Source organism: Temnothorax nylanderi, unplaced genomic scaffold (genome assembly GCF_030848795.1).
Source record: "Temnothorax nylanderi isolate EJ_2023f unplaced genomic scaffold, tnyl_v1.0 TNYL_tig0110_pilon, whole genome shotgun sequence".
Taxonomy (NCBI): domain Eukaryota; kingdom Metazoa; phylum Arthropoda; class Insecta; order Hymenoptera; family Formicidae; genus Temnothorax; species Temnothorax nylanderi.
The window spans coordinates 219,645-235,581 of NW_027249172.1; the positions used below are offsets into that span (position 1 = coordinate 219,645).

The 15,937-nt window shown below is 35.6% G+C and overlaps 2 protein-coding genes across 3 annotated transcripts in view; one reads left to right on the forward strand and one right to left on the reverse strand.

The window, feature by feature from the left end:
* The window catches only part of LOC139776023 (aminopeptidase N-like), a 33,708-nt gene extending 27,694 nt beyond the window's left edge, over positions 1 to 6,014 (forward strand). Inside the window, exons 8-16 of the mRNA XM_071712423.1 lie at positions 110 to 290; positions 983 to 1,133; positions 1,527 to 1,608; positions 2,419 to 2,789; positions 3,257 to 3,540; positions 4,291 to 4,487; positions 4,612 to 4,893; positions 5,002 to 5,071; positions 5,713 to 6,014. Coding sequence (XP_071568524.1) covers positions 110 to 290; positions 983 to 1,133; positions 1,527 to 1,608; positions 2,419 to 2,789; positions 3,257 to 3,540; positions 4,291 to 4,487; positions 4,612 to 4,893; positions 5,002 to 5,071; positions 5,713 to 5,850 — 1,756 coding nt within the window. The 3' untranslated portion in view covers positions 5,851 to 6,014. The remainder of the gene's footprint in view (positions 1 to 109; positions 291 to 982; positions 1,134 to 1,526; positions 1,609 to 2,418; positions 2,790 to 3,256; positions 3,541 to 4,290; positions 4,488 to 4,611; positions 4,894 to 5,001; positions 5,072 to 5,712) is intronic.
* A 1,116-nt stretch (positions 6,015 to 7,130) lies between these two features.
* The window catches only part of LOC139776041 (uncharacterized), a 35,510-nt gene continuing 26,703 nt past the window's right edge, over positions 7,131 to 15,937 (reverse strand). For both annotated transcript variants that reach the window (XM_071712461.1, XM_071712462.1), the window contains 4 exons: positions 14,028 to 14,113; positions 11,164 to 13,389; positions 8,692 to 10,991; positions 7,131 to 8,608 (listed from right to left, as the gene is read on the reverse strand). In XM_071712461.1, coding sequence (XP_071568562.1) covers positions 8,315 to 8,608; positions 8,692 to 10,991; positions 11,164 to 13,389; positions 14,028 to 14,094 — 4,887 coding nt within the window. In that variant the 5' untranslated portion in view covers positions 14,095 to 14,113 and the 3' untranslated portion in view covers positions 7,131 to 8,314. The remainder of the gene's footprint in view (positions 8,609 to 8,691; positions 10,992 to 11,163; positions 13,390 to 14,027; positions 14,114 to 15,937) is intronic.

Genomic DNA, 15,937 nt, shown 5'->3' on the forward strand with positions numbered 1-15,937 from the left:
GTACATATGTATTATAAGTGAATTATAATATACTGTAATATAAATAAACCTTGTGAATGCTTATAAAAGGACTTCAAAATACTAAGATGAATCATGTTGCGATGTTTAGGGAGGATATTCTCTGTGTACTCAGGAGCGATTCTGTTGCACGCTTTATGGAAATGGTGCAATTAATAGGATATAATATAGCATATCAATTGTTTAGTACTATAGTCAATCCATCTTGGTGGTCTCACCTGTGGATAAACCAGGGTCTTAGCTTGTTAATCGGAATGGAGGCCATCGATGAGGTTATTTTATAATTTTAGTTTTGGTTAATTAGTTTTATCTATCGTGCTTATACGCATCTACAGAAGATACCGGTTAATATTGTAATGATTTAATTCAAACAAATTCTTTTGCGAATTTTTTGCAACAATAGTACAGAAAAGAATGTACAAGGATTTTTCCTCATTAATTTTAATGACATTAATTTTAATGTACAGTTTTATTGTACATCATGTTAGATATAGTTTACTATGTTTAACCTTTTATTGCGCAATCTTTTTTTAAAAATATATTTTGCTGAATTTTAGTAGATGGGTGTTTTTGGGATCGTTAATTTGAAATTTAAAAAGTCAAGATAACAGATTCAATATGGCCATTAATTTTTAAAGAATTAACTATGGCTTATATAACTAACATTTTATACTTGAGATGGGTTTTTTCTATAATTGAGAGTATATGTTTCAAGAATATAAAGATACCAAATATATTGCACAAACCAACTAGTTTGATTATGGAATGTGTAAAAACACGAAAAAACTGCAGAAAAGACAAGTGTTTCATATGTAGGTAACTATGCAACAAAGGGTTAAACTAAATAACGGAGCCATAAATAAATTTTTGAAACTCTTGCTATACCAAGTACCGACTTGTACATGTTAGTGCATCTAGCGTTTTTCCGAATATTATGAATTATATCAAATTTTCTTATCTTTAGATTTTCGTACATCTCGAAATGATGGATTTATTTATAGTTCAAAATCAGTACGAATCTTTCAAATTAAATTCTTACTTTGCTGAAGCTCGAAACCAAGTCGATAGCCCTTCTGAAATTAATTCACTCTTGTATATGCCTCATCATTTTAAAGGTAAGACTACAAATAATTAAACAATCATTCATAAATTTCTGGATGCTTATTATTAAAAAATAAAAGAGTATGAATTATGATAAATATTATCTGCAGTTTATCAATATATTAATTTTGTTTCTGATTGAAAAACGTTCAATTCAAACTTGAAATTAATTTTTTTGGCTGATGGCAGAGAACGAAACATAGGCCCTTACGTCTAGTTACGTATACGGTTTTCTCTGCCTTGCTTTACGTCTATGCCTACGATAGACGTAATTAAGAGCCTACGTTTCGTTCTCTGTCATCAGCCTTTCCTTATAAAATGAGCTAAGTTCACGAATTCATGGATATGTTATATAATAAACTTATTTTAAATATATTTAATGTACTACTGTGCAATACAAATTGTAGCATCCTGTTTACTGCTCATGTTGCAACATTTACTATCGCGTGACGTATTTTGGAAGGGTGTTCAAATATATTTAGACAAGCAGTAAGTAAAAATTGTAACATAATAATTCTGTACATAGAATCAAATGTAATAAGCATAACTGAAAGTCCCATAAAATGTTTTTTCCTTTTGCTTTTTATATTTCGATTTATCTTGTAATATTCTTATTTCGCTATCATACTCTTTTTTTTTCTCTTCTTAGCAGACTGATTCTGTTTTTATTATTTCACACACAGTTTTTATTGTCAATTTCTTAAACAGAAACTTTCTCTTTCTTATTGCTGACAGATTCTTTGTATATTCAGACTATTATTATATTATTGTTTATTTCTTTTTTTTCTACTAAGTTGTTTTCTATTTCCTCTGCTTTTATTTTATCTTTTAATCTTCCTAACTAAACATTTCTTTTATTATATTCTCTATTTGTCTATCTTCAACTTTGTCTTTTTGTTTTTTTTATCTTCTCTTTTTAACTTTTTCTCTTATTATTCTTTTCTTATTACTAATATTTCTAAGCTTATCCATAATGATTTTCTTGTTTTATGTTCCGTTCTTCCCCACCCTAATCTTTTTCCCCAATCTCTAACATCCCTGTTCTGTTTTTTCTCTTTCTATTTTTCCCTTCTTCCCATTTGATCCCCTTCCTTAATGTCTCCATTTCTCCGCTTTGTTTTTCAAGTTTTTCCTCCAAGCGTTATATCTGCATCTTCTAATCACTCATTTCCCTTTTTTTTTTCTTCCTCTCCCCTTATCAAAGATTTTTGCAGCCTCTTCAAAGACTAAAAAATTTTCTTCTCTTCTATTATTATATTTGTTTAATTAGTTTAATAACTTTAAATTTTATAAACTTAGTGAGTTTAATTCGGCAACTTCCGACAATTTGTGGGACGCTATGCAAATTGCCTTAAACGAAAAGAATGTGATACGTGAGCCGCATGATCTGAAGGAAGTAATGAATAGTTGGACACAACAAAAAAATTATCCTGTAATAATTGCAACACTATATGATAGTGGACGGGTAAAAATATCGGTGCCTAATTTCAATGAAATGGATCGCAGCTGGATACCTCTGACCTATACTACAAAGTCGGTTTCCAATTTTAAAGCTACGTCAATTACTGACACGTTGTGGCTAGGATGTAATCCAAAAACACCTACAGCTACTGCGTTTGATAGTAACCCTGAAGTGGATAATTGGATAATTGTCAATTTACAACAATCTGGTGAATATTATATCGATAAACAATAATTATCCTTATCCTACGTTATATGTAACAACATTTATTCTATAATGAAGATTTTACTTTGTACATCTTATTAAATTTTTATATTTACTATTTATATAATATAAAATATCACATTATATGTGTGATATTTTAAACAATTTAAACACATGATAATGTTCGTTTATGATAATATCAAATAATGCAAAAAAAAACTACTCTCTATTCTCATTGAATTGAACCCAAATTCTTACATGTAATGTAATTATTATTTATTTATTTATTATAACTAAATTAATGTAAGTTTATATAAAATATCTTGCTTGACTTTTTTTATATATTTCACTTTATTATTACACCTTATAAACTCAATCAAGAGATATCAATAATTAGCTAAATTTATTTGCCGTGAGTAAACAGTAATATATATGTGCCTTGTTTTAAAATTTATTTGTTATATACGACAGGATACTATCGCGTCAATTACAACGACAAGAACTGGTTAGGGATTGCAGAATATCTGAAAACTCCAAATTACATGAAAATACATGTTCTCAATCGTGCTAAAATCATCGATGATGCATTTTACTTTATGGTGGAAGGCAAACTCAATCCCTCTGTATTCTGGGACCTTACGAGTTATTTATCACAGGAGACAGATTTTGTAGCATGGTATCCTATGTTCAAAGTTTTTGAACACATGTCGACTATTCTTCCATTTTCAGACAACAAAAGAGTTGAAAAAATCAAGGTAAATAATAATATATTTCTTTAATAGAAAAAATTGAAAATATATTAGAATTTGTTACATTTAATATATTGACTTTATATTAATATGATAATATCAATTTTTGTTGTTACCAAATATATATTATTATAAATTCACAAAAACTTTGCAAGAAGCAAGACATAATTTTGTAAAGGATCATATTACTTTACTTACCTTTACTTATTTTATTACTTTATTTTAAGAAAAATCATATACTTATAATACATAATTTTCTAGTAATTAATTGTAAAATATGTAATCTATAAGAATTTTACACATAAACCGAGCATAGCAATTTTATACTTAAAAAATTAATTTTACATAATAAATTAAGTATATTTTTATTTATAAATTATATATATATATATCTGTCTTTCGGAAAGAGACGTTAAGCCGTTGGTCAGGGTTTTAAGTGAAAGGAGAAGGGTAGTGATGGATGAGAATTGTAACCCTAAGGGGATCGATTAAAAAACTTCCATTACATTCCATATATATATATATATATATATATATATATATATATATATTTTTTTTTTTAACATAATTTGTTTTACTTTTAATATTAGAAAGAATTTATATTATTTATATAATATTAATTTTTTTAATATCTTAGTTTTTATTTATATCTATATATAATGTGCAATTGTGCATCCTTTTTTTATGTAACTATGTGTTTTCACATTGCATGTATATCATGCTTTTTTAAATAATTTATCATTTAATAATTTTTAGATGAAAATGTACCTAATGTTGGATGGGGTTCTTAAGAATACAGGATACGACGAAAAATCTAAAAAAGATAAAGAAGATTTTACTAAACGTTTAATGCAAGAGGCTGCAAAATGGGCATGTATAATTCGTCATCCTGACTGTATAGAAGCGGCTAAAAATAAGAACTACGAATACCTCGACAATCTTGAAAAAAAAAGGTAAAATTTCTTATAATTATAGCCTTTTTATCTCATATTTTTGTTATACTTTGCGCAATATTTAATAAGTTTTGTTAGTAAGATTATAAGACACACAGCAAGATAAATTTTTATTTCTTTTTAGTGATTATAGTCCTTTGCCGTGGTGGAAGGAATGGACATTTTGTTACGGTTCGTTTGATATTGAGCGGTACGAACTTACAAATTCACTGACACCTACTAGTTTGTTAGGTTGCTCTGGGGATGATAAAGCTGCTTTAGTCATAAATCATTTGCAATTAATAGCTAGTAGACAAGACGATGAATATACTATTGTTACGAGCTTCCATTCCATTGTTGCGAGACAATCCAGGAATGACGAAGTGCTTGACTACATGTTATCGAATTTTGATGAATTAAAACCTCGGTAATGATACGTTTCTTTAGATATATACATATATATATTTGTATTTTTTTGTATGTACATACGTATTTTTTTATGTATAATAATCTGCAGTTTTATTTTTATTTATAGAAAAAACGACATGGTTGCAGCATTAATTGATATTATTAATCATGTGTATTCTAAAGAACAACTTATGAAGGTAATCTTTGTGAATTTAAATATCATGTTCACACATATTCAAATATTATATTCTTATTAATCTTTTATTATGAAATTTTTTAATCTCTATACCCGAAAAAAATGTTTTATGTATAAAATATATTTTCTTCTCTTGTATAATCTTTGTTTGTATGTACAAGAAAAATAATAATAAGAAGAACTAAAAAATAATTAAAAGGATAATTTCGTATTGTTTTTTTACAGAAACGAAGTTTGAGAGGAAATGAGAAAAGTTGTCTATATATAATTATATAAATGTAATAATCGTATATAAAATATGATTATACATTTGAATATTGTATAATCTAATCGCAATTTTACTTTTTGTAAAAAATACAATGTAAAAGTTATTTTTTAATTATTCTTCTTATTATTTTTCTTATATGACATTATGATTCTTATATACAGAGATTATACAAGAGAAAGAAAACATATGAAAAATATATGGGCATATTTCATACATAATGATATATGAAAAACTTTTTTTCTGAATAGCTACATACATTACATGCATAATATCTTTTATCTGATTTATGTTAAAGATGAAAAATATTGCATTAAACTCTTGTAACATGAAAAAGAATTCTCATTATCGATTTATGTTGAAACAATCTGTTTTAGATAAGCGATTTTGCAAAAAAACATGGGACACATCATCCACTATCATTGCATCTAATTCCGGATGTTCTAAAAAAAATAAGTCTACGCGAGTCTCAAATAAACGATCAGATAGAGTATATTCGGATTTGGGAATCATAAGTGAATCACCAATAATAATACGCGTGTACATATAATATTTATATTATGAATAACTTATTATATTATTTGAATAACTTATTATATTATTATATTGTGAGTAACTTATTATATTATTACATTATGAATAACTTATTATATTATATTATTCGTACTTTTATTTTCAATTATAGATTTTTCTGCTATTAATTACTTCTGTTTGTTTTTAGTTTATATTTACTTTCAATATTAATATTTATTAATCTATTATTAAGATTGATTTATGTTCATTAATTTTGTGTATTAATATTTATCATTAAATTTTTATTAATAATAATTATTAATATACATATGTAAGTATAAATAATAATTTTAATATCTTAAATTTATTATTGATATTTTTAATAATGGTACTAATATTAATATTGATATTAATGTTTTTAGTATTACCAATTATTATTTATCTGAAACTTATATTCTTGAATTTATAATAAAGCATATATAGTACTGTTTGACATTATTATCTTGTTCTAAATGCCTTATAACCAAAATATCTAATTTACTATTTTCAACATAGAATTTATCTGCTAGTACAACTGCTAGAACAGACAAACAATATTTCTTTTCTAGCTAATGATGATATTTAAAACTTAATACAAATTATATCTATTATTTTTTCTGCATGCATGTATCATCATATAGACTGTGGTCCACTTGACGCTACAATTGCTTTGAAGCATTCTTCTTCTCCTTCTTTCTTTATGGAAAGAAAGGTGAAGAGGAATGCTTCGAAGCATTTGTAGCATCAAGTGGACCGCAGCCATAAATATAGATCATAATTATGTAATAATCAATTAATTACTATAGCAATATAATTTTCATTATTATTGATCCTACAATACAAAGCTTCTTTATGTTCTCATGAAATTTTTTGTATAATTTATAGTTGCTCCGATATTTCCTGAGAGTATGTATATATACAGTAATATTCTCTTTCATATAACTGCATTTCTCTTATGATATTTTATATACAATTTATTCTTTGATTTTATTTACCTTCTAGCTTCTTACTCTAGTAGCAATATTCTCTCTGAGAAGGCATTAAAAAAACACAGTAAATTTGTTAATCTACTCAAACTCCTGTACGTAATTAAGAAAAGCGTTCTTTAATGTTATTGAATATTACTTCGTTGGTAATGGTTAGCAATATATAAATGCACATCTAGAAAAAATATTAAACAAAATTTTAAGCTGAAAAAGTATTTTGACGTGAGAGGGTGGAAGAGTAAAATATACGTTATCGATTCTTTTCACGCTATTTATTAATACAAATTTCACTTAGAGATCAAATAATGAACACGCGAACGGAAGCGCAGAATTAAGTAACCAAGTATTAATTATCCTAATTTATTCGTACGCTATAAATATCGTCATGATAAATGCATTAAAACCTGTGAGAAAGCATTGGTTTCCCATGACGAGTTACTTGTCACGATATGTACAAAACGCGTGTACATTGCGCGTGAACATTTCTAATATATTCTAAAAAGAAAACTAGCTGCCACATTTAGCAAGATTCTACATTTCTCTTTAATAATGTGCCGTCTTTCACGGATATTTTCTATGCGAGATATCAGATTCAGTTAATAAATATAAGAAATATCGCGTTACAGTCAGAATATTGCATACCAGTCCCGCAACCATCCCCAGTATCAGACACTAGTAATTGGAAGAAGATATTGAACGATAATTCTATGTGTGAAAGATTGGAAATTATTCACTTTTACATAAATATGGTTTCTTTTACGTATGTATGTTTCGTCTTGTATTTAGTGATAAGTGTGATAATGAAAGTTAATAACCTGATAGAATTAGACAGTATCGGCAAAAATAAATAATCTCCAATTCTAAGAAAAATTTTCTGTCCTGTTACTCGATCTATCGGAAAATTATACTTACATTCATTATTAATTATATTAACAGACTTACTATCATAACTAATGCTGACTAAAAATTGCGTAAATGGCAGTTTGACAATAATTAATCCAAGACGACTACCGAAGATCTATTATTAAACTGTTTAATCGAGATCTTCCGTAGCCATGTTGTTAAATGTTTTACAAAGTACTGTAAATTATTGGATAATATTGCACTAGCAGAAATAACTTCTTGCACTAGAATAAGCAAAAAGTATAATTAAAATAATACTTTAGAAATTGTCATAATTTATGAAAAGCTAAACGAATGCCGTGGATATTGTATTAATGACCATCCATATAAATATCCAGTTACTCTAAGATATCTACCTTTAGTAATCCAATGTCATTAATTTACTAATTTACTAATTTGCTAATTCTTACAGTATTCAATTATTTCAAATCTTCATCAGGGATAGCAATTAGTCTAAAGATACGGGATGTCTACGAACATTTATGGCAAACTTGCACAACTCATTAAGAGTCTAGAAACAGGCGGTGTCGTCAAGCAATCAAGAGAAGTGTAACATCCTGGCGGAAAGATTAAAGTCTTCGGTTGGCATTTGCCATCGATCGTTCCAGTCGATTTTGTTCCTGTACGACAAATGCGAACACATCGGAAGACGTGTCACGCGTTCGCATCTTCTGGAGACCGACCAATAAACAAAGTTCTCGGGACATTTATAGAGGTATCCCTGTAAACTGTTACGGGTGTCGCGTTTACACTTGTAAAAGGTATTGCTGCAACCTTGCCGGTAAGGGAAATGTCCTTCTTGCGGGCAAAGCTGATTCGACGATGCCTTCACCTAAAATCAAAGGAACATTTTGTAATGAATATTTTTAGAGAATTACAAGTTTATTTAGTTGATTAAAACCATGGCACACTTACAGGTGATAAAGCATTTTCTTCCAATCTTCTATAAAATCGAGCGCTTGTTCGGGTACCCATGCATGCCTGAGTGCTCTCACTTTCGGGGAGACATTGAATCTTTTTCTCATCAAATATTGTATTCTCGGGACAACTCAATACGAGGATCTTGATTTCCATGTTGCCTTCGGAGGTGCACTGATAGAATAGATTGCAATATTTTGGATGCCTTCTGAAGCCGGTGGGACAAACCAGAGTGATTTGCTCGTCGGTCAAATTGCCTATGGCGCAAGGCGCCGCTCCCGGTACCGCTGTTGCCGGTTCCGATGATTCGGTCGTCGTTTGTTCCTGAGATTCCGTCGTGGATTGCTCCTGCGATTCGGTCGTCGATTGCTCTTGGGATTCCGTCGTCGATTGCTCCTGGGATTCAGTCGTCGATTGCTCTTGGGATTCAGTCGTCGATTGCTCCTGGGATTCAGTCGTCGATTGCTCCTGGGATTCAGTCGTCGATTGCTCCTGGGATTCAGTCGTCGACTGCTCCTGGGATTCAGTCGTCGACTGCTCCTGGGATTCTGTTGTAGACTGTTCCTGAGACTCGGTCGTTCCGGGCTCTGTGGAAGCAGCAGCTTCGGTTGTGGCTTCGCTAGTCTGTTCAGAAGTGCTGGATTCGGTAGCGGCTTCCGTGGTGGCAGATGATTCAGTCGTGGACTCTATGCTTTCAGTACTCTCTGGCGTACTTGATGTCGTTGATTCGGAAGCAGGAGCGCCTTCGGAAGTAGTCTCCATGGATGAAGTCGTCGTACCGACCTCTGTGGTGCTTTCTTCTGTTTGCTGAGTTGTGCTCTGCGTTGTAGGTTCCTTTGATGTCGATTGTTCAGGTGCTCCAGATTGAGTTGTGGATTCCACGCTTGAAGGAACGTTTCCAGTGGTACAATCTCTCGCGGGATAAACAGATTCGGGATAATTACATACGCTGATGCTGGGATCAAAAATAGTGCCCGGTGCGCAGTCAAAGTGATATACGTTGAAACCATTGCCATTATTAACGCAGCGATAGAATTTGTCACATCTAGACGGATGCGCATAAAACCCTTCGTCGTTGCATACTATTCCACTACTCGGCTTTTGCGTCGCACAATCCGGTGGGCGTGACTCAGTGGATGAAGACGATACCTCACTTGGTGCAGAAGTAGATGAGGATTCAGACGAGGATTCAGGTGGACTTTCTGTACTGGAGCTTTCGGGCATTTGAATCTCCTCTGGTCTTCCTGAAGCGGGACTTTCGCTAGTACTAATGGGCGTGACAGTAGTTGTTGTTGATGATTCTGTTTTGTCTGCCTCTGATGTAGGTGATTCGGTAGATATTTCACTTGGAGTACTGGCAGTTGGAGCGCTTTCGGTAGAAATTGGGACTGCAGACGGTGAAGTAGTCATAATGGTTTGACTAGAAACAGTTGTAGTCGGACGTCCAGATGTAGGTTCAGAAGTCCCGGGACTAATGCCATGATCGATTTCATTGCTGTCTGCTGAACATGAAGCTACTCTCTCAATATGATTACACGTTTGTAATGATTGATCCCATGCTGTGCCAGGACCACAGTCGAATTCGTATTTTTGATAACCGGATTGGCCTTGTACACAGCGATAGAATTTTTTGCAATCACGATCCGGGAAGAAACCTTCTTCAGTACACTCAGATTTTCCACCCTGAGGCGAAGAGGCAGTGGACGATGCAGAAGTTGGTAAAGTTGTTGTGACCTTTGTACTACTATCCGGTGGCAAATATGAAACAGATTCAGGTGTCGTTCCAGACGCGCCAGTAGTCGAGGGTGGCAAGTAAGATACAGAAGTAGTGGTCATTTGTGCAGGAGGAATATAAGAAACGGATTCGGTGACTTGCATTGTTGAAGACGGGTATGTACTACTAGGTGGCAAATAAGAAGTTGACGTTGCCTGAGACGGTGCAACGGCATTGTCCGTAGTGCTGACAGCTTGAGTCGATGGTTGTGTCTCTGGTTTTGATGTCGGTGAGAAGGTGGAGCTTCCAGGAGATTGCGATGGTAATTTACTTGTATCTGGCCCTTTGGTACTGTCTACTTCATTCAGCGAGGTGTCGGGGTTGTCTGTAGCTGCACCGTTCGCTTGATTACAATTTGGTACAGCATAAGCATGATTACAACTTTGAACGGACGAATCCCAGACGGTTCCATCACCACATCGAAAATCATATTTCGTGAAGGAGGACTTGCCATTATCGACACATCGATAAAACTTGCGACAATCTTGTGGATCAGCAAAAAAGCCTTCTGCTGTGCAAAGACCTAAAACAAGATTTCATTAATTTATACTAATAGTAAAACTTTAGTTTCTATATAGTATTTTAAATTATCATATCTGTTGATGATTGATTGCCAGAGAAAATTGGTGAGTCTGGAATTTCAGGAGATCTAAGAAAACTCGGAATATTTAGACTACTTGGAGAACCTAGAATACCTGGATATTCTGGAGAGCCTGGACTACCCGGCGAACCTGGAGTGCTCGGAGAACCTGGTGTTCCTGGATATCCCGGAGAGCCTGGACTACCCGGCGAACCTGGAGTGCCCGGAGAACCTGGTGTTCCTGGATATCCCGGAGAGCCTGGACTACCCGGCGAACCTGCAGTGCCCGGAGAACCTGGTGTTCCTGGATATTCCGGAGAGCCTGGACTACCTGGCGAACCTGGAGTGCCCGGAGATCCTGATGTTCCTGGATATCCCGGAGAGCCTGGACTACCTGGTGAACCTGGAGTGCCTTGAGAATCAGGTGTCCCCGGATATCCCGGAGAGCCTGGCCTGCCTGGCGAACCTGGAGTGCCCGGAGAACCTGGTGTTCCTGGATATCCCGGAGAGCCTGGACTACCTGGCGAACCTGGAGTGCCCGGAGAACCTGGTGTTCCCGGATATCCCGGAGAGCCTGGCGTGCCCGGAGAACCTGGTGTTCCTGGATATCCCGGAGAGCCTGGACTACCTGGCGAACCTGGAGTGCCCGGAGAACCTGGTGTTCCCGGATATCCCGGAGAGCCTGGCCTGCCTGGTGAACCCGGAGTGCCGGAAGAACCTGGTGTTCCTGGACTACCCGGCGAACCTGGAGTGCCTTGAGAATCTGGTGTCCCCGGATATCCCGGAGAGCCTGGCCTGCCTGGTGAACCCGGAGTGCCGGGAGAACCTGGTGTTCCTGGACTACCCGGCGAACCTGGAGTGCCTTGAGAACCTGGTGTTCCCGGATATTCCGGAGAGCCTGGCCTGCCCGGAGAACCTGGTGTTCCTGGATATCCCGGAGAGCCTGGACTACCCGGCGAACCTGGAGTGCCCGGAGAACCTGGTGTCCCCGGATATCCCGGAGAGCCTGGCCTGCCTGGTGAGCCTGGAGTGCCGGGAGAACCTGGTGTCCCCGGATATCCCGAAGAGCCTGGGCTGCCTGGTAAACCTGGAGTGCCCGGAAAACCTGGTGTTCCTGGACTGCCCGGCGAACCTGGAGTGCCTTGAGAACCTGGCGTTCCCGGATATCCCGGAGAGCCCGGCCTGCCTGGTGAACCTGGAGTGCCCGGAGAACCTGGTGTGCCGGGAGAACCTGGTGTCCCTGGATATCCCGGAGAGCCTGGACTACCTGATGAACCTGGAGTGCCGGGAGAACCTGGTGTTCCTGGACTGCCCGGCGAACCTGGAGTGCCTTGAGAACCTGGCGTTCCCGGATATCCCGGAGAGCCCGGCCTGCCTGGTGAACCTGGAGTGCCCGGAGAACCTGGTGTTCCTGGATATCCCGGAGAACCTGGTTGTCCTGGTTGGCCATTTGGATCTCCCGGTTGACCTGGTTGACCATTTGGATCTCCAGGTTGGCCGGGTTGGCCACTTGGATCTCCCGGTTGACCTGGTTGACCATTTGGATCTCCAGGTTGTCCTGGTTGGCCACTTGGATCTCCCGGTTGACCTGGACTACCAGTGTCACCATTCCATTGCCCACTATTATCTCCATTCCATTGTCCGCTATTATCACTGTCTCCACTTTCTAAGTTCTGCCTGCAGTTCTTCCTTGTAACAGCCCAAGCGTGATTACACGCTTGAATCTCTGGGTCCCAAACAGTTCCTTCGCCACACTTAAAATCGTACTTCCTAAAGTTTCCGTAACCTTCGTTTACGCATCTGTAGAATTTTTTGCAGTCACAAGTATCGGCTAAAAATCCTTCTTGCGTACACTGATTTCCATTTTGACAATTAATATCATTATTCTCCGGTTGATCCATAGTTGGTCGACTCGGTAACGGTGGCTGTATTGTTATGTCTGGTTTTTTGATTGTTGTAGCAGCTTCAGTCGTGGCTGTAGATAGTCCAGTAGTTATTGGAGATTGTATTATGGTCGGTCGCGACTGTATCGTTGTTCTGCCCGTTGTTGTCCATATGGGGGAAGGAAGATCTTGCACGTTCGAATCGAGCTCATTCTCGGAACTGCCACATTCAGACCGACCGCTATCTTCTGGATACGTGCAAATGTCTCCCTTATCTTTGGAGAACACCGTGCCTACTCCGCATTCGAACTTGAAGGTCGTTAGCGGGCTGCCGTTGCCCCAATCTACACATCTATAGTAAGTTCTGCAGTCACGAGGATCTTGATGATAACCCTCTTCTCTACATTTAAAAGGAGCATTGCTCTGTCTGTATTGGTTTTGGTTATACCCGTAATAATCTGCAATTTAATATGGTTAATTAGCACTCAAAATCAATTTAATCTTCAGCTGACTAAATGAAAAATATTTCGTAAAATACACAATATTTTCTTTTTTTTATTGTTTTATTTGTTCAGACAGCATATTTTAAATAAACTCAATTTTCAAAACAATAAACAACAACACAACATGTTAAATAAAGCAGATTATAAAGTAACTATTTTATTGTCCGTAGCACTCATTTTACAGATAATTATATCTGTATAGATCAGAATAATGGTCTCGTTGTTTTCAATTTTGTAATCGTCATGCCGCGAAAAGAAATATTCATTCTCGTGTTATAAAATAAATTGATTGACGGATTGATTAATGATTTTTTACATCGTAGCCTCTGCTGGGAAAGAACGACTAATATTCACCTTACATATTTTAGTAAATTAAATGTAATACTTAAAAATATATATATTATGGATCTGAATATTAATCAACTCTCTCAACCATTCAATATTGATTATTCTAAATTTGATGTCAAAACGAAACGGATGATTAATCGATGATTTTTGTTTGTTAAGAAACATATCTTCTATTAATTTTTTAAACTGAATTAAACTGAAATAAATAAAGATTAAAATAAAGATAAAAATTAAGTAGTTCTCACCAGCTTCTGTCAATCTTGTTACGATTAGCGTCGCAAAGACGCTCAAAATCGATCGAACTTTCCACATCTTTTGTATTCAACTTTATCTGCAACATAGTAAAATTACCAATCATTATTATATGGAAAAATAATTTCTTAAAATAAATGGCGTTTATTTTTGTCGTGTTTTGGTTCAAAGTTATATTTGATTTTCGCTGTAGTCGAATTGTCGAACGATGAGTATGTCTAGGCGTGCATGTTGACTATCTTGGCTGTTGACCCTGATGCCATTTCGAAGAACGGCTATCGTCTTCTGCTTAACGATTCATCCGATAACGAAAGAGCACCTTAACGCACGTTAACACCTACATCAAAGAACGTCATCGCGTGCATCTTATCTTTCGCAACTACCTCTATAGCGCTCTTGATTGTGTGCGGTACGCCGGTGTTTATCGAGATGGAGACTACGAGCAATGGCTCAGTGGAGAAACTGATTGTGAGATCTGTGCAACCGGAAATATAAATGCTCGTAGCATATATCGCCATAGGCGACGATATGTATAGATATAGTTTGCCGTCAATTCTAAACTTTTTGTCGAGCACATTAATTACCACTAATATTTAAACGAGAGTAAAAGAGTTTTACTACGTTAACTGAGAAGATGTACAGTAATATTTTTTATACAAGGGGTAATTAAAAAATTTAAACGTTTAGATATTCGATACCCCAACATCATGTTTCTACAATCCATTTCAAAATATTATTTAAATATGAATAAAAATCAACGCCATAATATATAAGTACAATGCTTTTGCTTTAAAAGAGTTCGGAAACCGTGCTACCACAGATTTCTTTTAGCATGCCGGTGCGAGTTTCACGTTCTCGTGCCGTTGCTCGCGACGTATTCCATGTATCAACGCGTGAACAGCAGCAACGGTAGAAGCAACGCTGTGTAAACTCGTAACGAATTGCAACGTACATGACTTGTCAATAGATCACGTATGTATACACCGTCGAAAGAAGAAAATCTTCGAGAAGGAGACGCGTTCTCGCGCGTGTAAGAAGTAAAAAGAGAAAAATAAAGAGAGAGAAAGGAAGGGAGGAAGGAACTAACTGCGTTGAGAGAACTTGAAATGAATAGACCCGTTCCAATCTCGTTTCGTGATCTTTCCTTCCCGTCCAGTGAAAAGAATATTGCGCGAACAATGACGTAACATCCGACTGCGTCTTCCTTCTTGGAGTTAAGAAGCCTATGTCATTACTTAATCGTGACGGTAAGTTTCAATGGCACGTTCAGATTGCGAATTCATTGCCAATGCCAATCGTGCGTTGCAAAATTCTTTTCGCACAGACAAGCGATCTGCTTGTTAACATATCAAACTTTATAGAATCGTTTAACAGCGTGCCTAAATTGCATCGTTCGATTTTTGCGAATATTGTTTTTTTTCTGTAATATGAAGATCTAAAGATTAAAAATATAGAAAGAATTATAATCGAAGTTTTATCGCTTGATTTTTGCGAATATTTGTTTTTTAATATAAAGATTAAAAATATAGGAAGAAATGTAATATGAAGATGAAGATAAAATTTTCTTTGATCATCATTGGAGTAAGATATACTCGAATTATTGAGTTTTTACAACAATTGACGCAGCTGATATTTAAATATTGTATTCGTGCGAATAACCCACATTATAAAACGGTATGCCCGGAGAAATTTCCGCAGCGTTGAATGAAACATTTCACGGCGCGATGTTGTAGGCTCCGTTTACACGTTGATCGTTACCTGAATGCTAATCAAGATTATTCCACGTGGTCGTTGCTTACGATCACAGGCGCGTTTACGATTATGCGAAAGAGCATGCAATCTAATTTCGCATGCCGAACATCGGTGCTGGCTGATGCAAAATAAATAATAGATCGGGCAAGGA